The sequence below is a fragment of the Gymnoscopelus braueri genome (genome assembly GCF_963280865.1).
Source record: "Gymnoscopelus braueri genome assembly, chromosome: 1".
Taxonomy (NCBI): domain Eukaryota; kingdom Metazoa; phylum Chordata; class Actinopteri; order Myctophiformes; family Myctophidae; genus Gymnoscopelus; species Gymnoscopelus braueri.
This window is the reverse complement of record NC_137603.1, coordinates 59,233,678-59,243,088: the sequence shown is the minus strand read 5'-3', so window position 1 is coordinate 59,243,088 and position 9,411 is coordinate 59,233,678. Positions and strand designations below refer to the sequence as shown.

The following is a 9,411-nucleotide window of genomic DNA, read 5'->3' as shown; positions in this document are numbered from 1 at the left end:
TAAAGAACTGGAGAGACCAGGAGTCCTCTGTTATAGTGAGAAAACATTCAATAGCAATCGTTGCTAGTCACCACTGCAGGAAGTCCTGGTATTAATTCAGTGTTCCCCACAAACATTTTGACAAGTACTATTCTCCTATACTTCAGCAAAATGTATTTATTTGTACTCTACATGTAATTTGTATCTTGAGTGCATGAATGTAACCAAATGGCCCCAACACTCTTTAGATTTTACAGTGTAGATGTCAAAATTCCTATTCCACACAGGTAGAATGCTGGGTCCTGGCTAGACAACTGTTTAACTTTCAAACCTTGTGTGAAAGTGCCTCTTGCCCTATTCATAAAATCTCAAGTCAGTACTGCTGTCCCTGAATTGCTTCTGGTGAACAAGAAGGTAGGTGTGAAATGGTATGAAAATTGCTTTTTAAATGGAAGAGATATTAAGGCACAAATTTGCCATGGCCAATATCAGCCTTTCAGAATACAGTAATGGCCAGTCCTTCAAGGATACCACCTCTCTCATATGTGTAAGAAATCTGATAATGAATGTCTGTTCAGCCATTCATAGATGTACTGTATTTAATGTATTTGCTGTAAGATGAAAATATCATACTGTAGTTGTTTAAGAACAGAACAACACATATTCATAAACAATAAATAATTAGTGGCTTTGGAGGTATTATAATTCGACGTGTGTCACATGGATTTGTCTTTGGAAGGTAAAAAGGTACTATTGCTATTGATAGCTCTACAATATCAAGATGAACATCTCAAACTGCAAAATGACTTAGATGATGTACTAATGAAGGATAATAATACTTTTCATTCATAGAGCACCTTTCAGACATAAATGTAGTTAAGTGCTTTACATTCAAGTTGAAAACACAGATCAAACAAAGCAATAAGTTAAAGTCTAGTCGAGAGTTAAATTAAAACAGCAAAATTAAAAAGGGTAAAATCAGTTAAAGGCAAGGTCATAGAAGTGTGTTTTTAGCTGCCTCTCAAAGCCATCAACCGAGGTTGCCTGTCTGATATACAGGGGGAGTAGCCTATGTTCCAAATCCTCAGCACATAGCTACCGAAGGCAGCATCACCGTGTCTCTTACCATTTGTCGCTGGCCCCTCCGTCAGCAGTCCAGCACCGAGTGACCTGAGGGGGTAGGCCTGGGACATAGGCAGTCCGATAAATAGGAAGGTGCTAGAGCAGCTAGACAATTCAAGGTGTTAAAAACAAGTAAAAATAACTTACAAATGTATCCTAAACTTTACAGGGATATCCAGTGCAAGGACACAAGTATAGGGGTAATTTGGTCTCTTTTCCTGGAGTTGGTTAGGATTCTGGCTGCTGCAGTGCATTTTGGAAGTTGCAGCCGCTCAATCGTTTTCTTAGGCAATTTAAGCCTGTGTAAACTGTGTTACAATAATCTAATTGTGATATTACAAAGGCATGAGTCAGTTTCCTAGCCTCCCCTCTACAGAGGGGAAGGGTCTGACTCTTGCAATGTTTCTCAGATGTAGGCTATTTTAGTGACATTGCTGATGTGCTTTTTAAAATTGAGGTCAGGGTCAAGAATAACACCCAGGTTTTTCACAGTTGGTTTTACCAGTGAGGCCAAATTTCTGACTTTACTCATTATTGCAAGCCTTTGAGCGTCTGTGCCCAATGATAAGGATTTCAGTTTTATCTTGATTTAATTTGAGAAAATTGCTGTTCATCCACTACACAATAGGTTACTTTATCTCAATATTAGAATAAGGTCAACAGGCAGTGTGTAACAAGATGAACAAGATTCTTTTGCAAGTGAGCGTGTCTTTTGAGAGCAGAGACAGATGATGATGATCATGGCTGTTGTTGTTGTGGTTAAAAAAAACACGGGTCTGTGCTTGTACAAATCTGTAACTTATCTGCAACTCCGCAGATAGATATGCCGACCCAACACTGTCCAAGGTACTCGCCATAATCTGTTTCCTGGCCACGGGAACCTTCCAGTGGGAGACCGGAGACAGATTGGGTGTTTCCCCATCTCCTGTGATGTGTTCATAAAGGCCTTCATCAGATTATCACCCATCCTATATTGACATTGGCTTAAGGGCCGGGCGGGCGGCCGGCCAGGCATGAGTCATGTCACCATGACTCAACCACAACCATATAAGGAGTTCCCAATGCAGCTACGCCCGTGGCATCAGGCGCAAACAAGTCAGTCAGCTCCATATATCGGCATAAAAGGGACAAGGACTGACAGATACAGAGATCCGGTTGTCCAAAGCCACAGATCCGACAGCAATGCCAATATATGGTCATGTGCATATATGGGACCGACCGACTTCAAACTCGCCGCGCACAGCGGTAAAGTAATTTCTCTATGGAGAATAATATTGGGTCATCTTAGAATCGTCTCATATAAGAATTGTGGTCCAAAAATAAACAAAACGTCTCTGCGATATTGTCAGGGAGGTGGCTCTGTATCGTTTATGATAGTCAGTCACTCATATTTGATACAGTCTGTTTCTGGCGAACATTTTACTAATTCGGCGGAAGTAACATTAGCGTTTTCTTGTCAGTTGATGCTTCATATCCATATGAGTGAATTCTATGGGAATTCAGAACGGGGGGGAAAAAAATGCGACCCAGGTATGAGGCGTAAATTACGTCAGACTTCGGTGCTCTATATTCACTGATTGTTTGCTAGTTGTCTCTCCTGCACTGCTCGTGCCAATTTCCTTGATTAGGAAGGTTCCATGTGCTGTGGAGGAGAGGGGCGTTTCCTATGTTTTATAAGTAATGGGTTTATTTAAACTGTCATTGAGTTTGCACCCAAGTTGTACTTGTTAAATTGTAAAACATCTTTAGTAATGTTTAGGTTACTCGTATGCTGTGGGGAAGCCAGGGAAGTATTAATGGAAGTATTTGGACATATTGTTGCTAATTGTTTCTGTGTCCTGTGGTAGGATCCACTCCCTATTTAAGGGAGGCTGCAAGGACGTACATGCAGTTAGACTAGAAGTGTTTATTTGTATTCACATTTTTCCTCAAGTATTCATTTTTGTTATCAAGTTATTTTTTGCATTGGCCAGCACTACAGTATACATATTTGTGCACAGACTGTTGTTCTTTTGGAGAATAAAAATACCTAAAACCTGCATTCCTGGACTTGTTCGTTTTAGGCCAACTGTTACATGGACATTCCAATATTTGGGCATATACTGATAACATCAGGGATCTCCATAATGGGCATAAAAAGGACAAGGACTGACAGATACAGAGAACTCCATATATGGGCATAATAATTAAACGACAGATACGTTACGTTAAATTCCCACCCTGCCTTTGGACTATCCAACATCATAAAGGAACAATATGGTTCCCAAGCGGTATGCGCTGTGAGTCCATGCAGGTGTGCCTTGGGATTTGCCTTTAACTTAATTCCATCTATTTCTTTACAGACTGTTCTGATGCCTTCCATACCACTAAACATAACATCTAATACGAGTAATCTGCTCTTTGTTCCACTGACTGACTACGGGTAACATACTGCACAATGCAAAACGGTGAAACTACAAATGGCACTTTTAAATATCAAGTCCCTCACTAATAAAACTTTTATAGTTAATGACCTAATTACAGAACATCGGTAGTGGTTCCCAACCTTTTATCCCTCAAGCTCCCCTTACATCTAAAAAAAGCTGAGACCCCCCACTCGCATACGGACACACACACACACACACACACACACACACACACACACACACACACACTTTTCAGAGGTTTAATTTGAACAATGTTATTACTGAATCTTTACAGAAATCTCACCGTCTGCAACGCTGCGCTGTTTAGAGCTGTGGGCTCCACAGCGAGCACACGCACGTAAACAATGCATGCGTGTACAGCAATGGATGGTCCTGGCTAAAGCCTGGAACAACGACATGTCTCGTGCGAGTCACCAGTGCGGAGCGATTGCGCATTGAGAATGACTCGTTTTACCCACTGTAAAAAGTTAAGGAGATACAGAGGTTTTTAGCAAGGAGATAGAATGGAAGCGGATGGGAGACAGATTATTTGGCACGGTGATCCATCTGTCCCTTACTTAGAGTGTTCATGGGTGATTCCAGTGCTGCTCCAGCCCCCCCGTATGGAAAAAAAGGAAAAAAACAAAAAGACTGAAAACATGGTTTGAACCGTGTTCGGCACCAAAGCGCTACTCTGTGAAAACACGGTCTGAACCGTGTTCGGCACCAAAGCGCTACTCTGTGAAAACACGGTCTGAACCGTGTTCGGCACCAAAGTGCTACTCTGTGAAAACACGGTCTGAACCGTGTTTGCCACCCGATGTGTTAACCACTTGAACCCTAGCACCCATATTCTGAGGCTAATATCCACACGTCGTAAGACAACGCGTTGCTTGCATGCACACACGTACATACATATATCCGTATAAACACAGACAATATGAGAAGGCAAACTGGTCTAAGCATCATTGTTTTGGCACCATCTTCAATTCTGACAGATTTCTTAAAAAAATACACTAGATATACAAATATAGATAGATGTGATAAAAGCATGAAGACATAGCCTTTACTTCAAACAAACACAAGTGTGATAAAAAACAAAGGCATGGTGAACATGACTTTCCAAGTAAAGTAAAGTAAAGTAAAGTAAAGTAAAGTAAAGTAAAGTAAAGTAAAGTAAAGTAAAGTAAAGTAAAGTAAAGTAAAGTAATGTAATGTAAAGTAAAGTAATGTAAAGTAATGTAAAGTAAAGTAAAGTAAAGCAAAGCAAAGCAAAGCAAAGCAAAGCAAAGTGTTAGAGCTGGTTGAACTAAAGGACAAGTGACGCCATCATCGTTATATGGAACTAGAATTCCACAAGCAGCGTCTCTGAATGTAAAGCAGCCTATATACTGGCATACAGTATATAAACATAAAGGTCATGTAAAACAGAAAAGACTCATAATAATCCGTAATGAACCTCCATAGAAAGACCAGTTCAAAACATAGTTTCTCAAGGAAAATCAATTTGGGGCAAGAGATCATCCTTCATCGTACAAGTTAAAAGATGACATCTTCCACAATGTGTAAAAAGGGAAACCTTTTTACACAAACATAATAATAAGCATAATAGTGGTGTGTACTGTCTGCACTGCATGTATGTAGATGTTTGTTGTAAGTGAAATCACAAAGTAAACACAAAACAAAAACCTAAACATGGACAATCCGATAGCTGAGTGGTTAGGGCACATAGACATACCATAATGGGCTCTAATTGCCCATTATGTTATGGAATGAGCTCCCGGTTTGATTCCCGGGCCTGGAATTTGACTCCCCTGCCTCTCTCAGTATTTCCTGTCTATCCCTTCCCCTCTATCTGTCTGAATAAAGCATGACAATGCCCAAAAAACTAAACACAAAGATTATAACGCTGTAGAGACAACCGTGACAACTTGGAAACAAACTTCAAACAGTAAGCAGAGTACTTTTCACTATGAAAATGAACAGTCTTTTGATGGGGTTCCCATCAGGAGATGGGGACCAGTGGTGGTGGATAGTAAAAGTAGTTAAAGTAAAAGTAAGCAAAAGTATCAATACTGCAATATAGAAATACTCTGTTAGGTGAAGGTCCAGAATTAAAAATGTACTTGATTAAAAGTACAAAAGTATTGGCATCAAAATGTACTTAAAGTACCAAAAGTAAAAGTACTAAAATGTTTGAAAATAGCAGATCTACAAGCTCACAACGCGTCGCGATGTGACGCGTTGTAAGCTTGTAGATCGGCTATTTTTAAATAGCCTATGTATAAAATAGGGCTAAAGTGGTTAATGTATGTTTCATAATATCATAATTTATATCTGAAAAGTAACTAGTAACTAAAGTTTTCAAATAATTGTAGTGGAGTAAAAGTACAATATTTGCTTCTGAGATGTAGTGGAGTAGAAGTAAAAGTACTGACAAGTACAAATACCTTAAAATTGTACTTAGTTACTTTCCACCACTGACGACAGTCAACATAGTGGTCTGGGAGAGGATTACACAGTCTGTGAACTACGGACGATTTTCCTACATTTGTTAAGTTTTTTTCATTAATCAAGGTTGTCAACTCCTAAATTAAACTAATATTGTGTTCATAAAAATTCTAAATACTATTGTGGCTGCTCAGAGGCCACGCCCAACTTGTCATAGATCTCCTTCAGCAGCAATAGAGCTGTGTCCTTAGATTCCCAATAGCAAAGATGAGACTGGGTGGCAAACAGGTATTCAGAGAAGGGAAACAAGTAATCAGTGAAGCTCTTGAAGGGGGTTTCCTGTAGTACGTAGTCAATTCTCCGTCCTCCATTCAACATCCCCACTTGGATCTCATGCACCTCCGTTTCCTCCACAGACGCCGAAGACTCTGCCTCGTCATGCACGGCAGGTGTCCCTTGTACGTTTCCTGCTTCTGACGTGGTCTCTTCACTCTCCTCTACGGCGGGCGGTGCGGCAGCCACAGGTCGCCTGGCGAAAGACTTAAACGCAGTCTTTAACGACCCCAGGGCGTTCTTCAGATCCGTACCCATGTGGGTCAAACTGTCCTTCAGATCATGCATCCTCTTGTGATTATTGTAGTGCGGGATACACATGGGCTTCTGGTCGCACTCTGAGCCTATGATGGGTTCCATGCGATAGGCTACCGGGTCGTACGGGTGGAAGATGTTGTAGAAGCCCTTGCATGTGGGGAAGGTGTAGTTGGGGTCGATGCGTTTAACTCCACGGACCCTCAGGAACATGCCAAGGGGAGAGCCAAACGCAAAAAAGCTCTGAGGACGGAAATCCAGCTGTGGGTAGTTAATTGGTAACTGTCCAATGCGTACATCGAAGTACTCATCGCCCACAATGCTGCTGTGGAAATGTGACTCCTGCACCGACACTCCCAAAGACCGGTTAGCGTTGCGATCGACAGGCGATGCATTGCGAGACGGCGCTTGCAGCTCTGAAGCCGAAGGGCGGGGCTCATCGACTGGCGTCTCCTGCCCGACTGTCTCCCCTCGTGCAGTCATCTGATTGGTCAGTAGGTCAAACAGGATCAACGACCCAAGGCTATGGCCTGCCACAGAAACGGCCCCGGTGAACTCTGGGTGCCTCTGTCTGAAGAGAGTGTGCAGCGTGTTGATCTCCGAGACCACTGTGTCCATGATGGTCTGGCAGTAGGTGGCGCTGTGGTAGAAGAACACGTCCAGCAGAGTGTTGTTGATGAAATGCCTCAGTCTGCTTACGCTGGGCAGAGTGATGCTCCGGATGTCCTTGTCCACGTCTCCGTGCAGAGCGTTGTGCCAGTTGACCGGTAGAAACTCCACTCTGCCCACCTTGCCGTCCTGCTGGCCGAGCTTGTAATGAGAAGCCAGGAGGTTCAGGGACACCTTCCTAAAGTCATTCACACACTGTATGATGGATCTGAAGGACAGGTCACACGCAGGACCGATTCCGTGCACCATGAAGACAAGATGGTCCACCTGCTCTGGCTCACCATCTGGTATTTCTACAGAGATGTTGTCCACTCCCCTCCTGACGGTTCGAGGGAGGGTTTTCTCAGACCCCGGCGACTGATACTGCATTATCAGCTTGGGATTGTCCAGGATCACCGTCTCTCCCGAAGGGAACTCGAGTTTCCTCTTCCACTCATCCAGACTCACGGCTATCATATAGGCCTCCTCCAGCCTGTTGCTGAAGTCCTCCGTGTAAGGCGTGAATTTGCCGTCGTTCTTTTCTTTGTAGAACCAGGTGCAACGTCGTACCTCATTGGCAGGTTGGGCCCAGTACACTGCATGGCACATCCTCTCCTTGAAATGCACGTCATACCGCCCTCCTTCCAGGGCAACCACCACATCATCCCCCTTCTTCTCCTCATCCCCCTTCTTCAGCCCAACAGTGGAGTAAACATCCTCTAGTTTCTCAGAATCCTCTCTGCTGAAGGGATGCCAGGAGGCGCTGTTGTCAGCCTGCTGGCAGAAGAACCAATGCGGGTGTACTACTTGATAAGGGGGCAGGACTGGTTCCATGTCAGGCATCTCGAAGGGGGAAGTGGATGGAGTATATAGGCTTTAAGTTGGTTACGGTGTTGGGTCAGAACACTATCAGATTCAGTTGTGTTGCTATGTGTGCGAGGTCAGCATCAGCTGTAGGGGATTACCTTCAACTGGGAACACTACCTCAAGGTTTCCCATTCCATTTATACGGTTATGTCATAATGTTGCCGTTATGTAGACATGTATATATGGATGCTGCAGTAGTCTGACATCATCAATATGATGTCATCCGCATATTTAGCCCATATAAATAGCATATATTTTGCTTGCAAACCTCTGTACCAATGATTCACATTGTGACACGCTTTGAGCTTGTAGATTGGCTATTTTTGGCCAATGTTCCCCCCAGAATAAGCATTCAATTGCCCGGGATCTGCCAGGAGTGTGTAGAAACACATTGTGAGTTTGTAGATCAGTTACATTTGCAAATGTCTTTATAGTGAAAGTGAAAGTTGAACCAATGAAAAGTATAAACAATAGCGTGTGACTAAATATTAAATATGGATCATCTACCTATATAAAGGAGAAAGCTACTTCCGCCGCTGACGCCACATCCACTCCATGCATTTGGACCTCTCGCCGCTGACGCCATACCCACAGCATTGGCTAAACACAAAAACTACATTATGAAATCTCACCACAACACCAGCCACAACATGCGCGCTGAATTTACGGGTGGCGTAGGGTACTTCTCATTGCTCACTACACATTTGCCTCCACGCATGAGAGAGAGAGAAGAAGTGAACATGCATTAATTAACAAAGTCATGATTTTTGTTCAGCTAATTATATTTGCCATCCATCCATCCATCTTCAACCGCTTATCCGGAGTCGGGTCGCGGGGGCAACAGTTCCAGCAGAGAGCTCCAGACCTTCCTCTCCTGAGCAACATTAGCAACTTCCTCCTGGGGGATCCCGAGGCGTTCCCAGGCCAGTGTGGAGATGTAATCCGCCCATCTGGTCCTTGGTCTGCCCCGGGGTCTCCTCCCAGTGGGACGTGCAGCGAGGACCTCCCTAGGGAGACGCTCGGGAGGCATCCGTACTAGATGCCCGAACCACCTAAGCTGGCTCCTTTCCAAGCGAAGGAGCAGCGACTCTACTCCGAGTCTCTCCCGGGTGACCGAACTTCTCACCCTATCTCTAAGGGAGATGCCAGCCACCCGTCTGAGAAAACTCATTTCGGCCGCTTGTACCCGCGACCTTATTCTTTCGGTCATGACCCACACTTCATGACCATAGGTGAGAGTAGGAACGAAGATTGCTCGGAAGACCGAGAGCTTTGCCTTCTGGCTCAGCTCTCTTTTCGTCACCACAGTGCGGTACAGCGACTGCAATACCGCTCCTGCTGCTCCGATTCT

At 43.7% G+C, this 9,411-nt stretch overlaps 1 protein-coding gene across 1 annotated transcript; it reads right to left on the bottom strand.

Annotated features, from left to right (window-relative positions):
* Positions 1 to 6,134: 6,134 nt before the first annotated feature.
* Positions 6,135 to 8,712, bottom strand: LOC308089265 (triacylglycerol hydrolase DDHD2-like; the record flags this gene model as incomplete). Its single annotated transcript, XM_080433888.1, has 2 exons — positions 6,135 to 8,067; positions 8,693 to 8,712. 2 exons carry the CDS (start codon positions 8,710 to 8,712, stop codon positions 6,135 to 6,137), a joined length of 1,953 nt encoding a protein of 650 aa, XP_080290014.1.
* Positions 8,713 to 9,411: the final 699 nt, after the last annotated feature.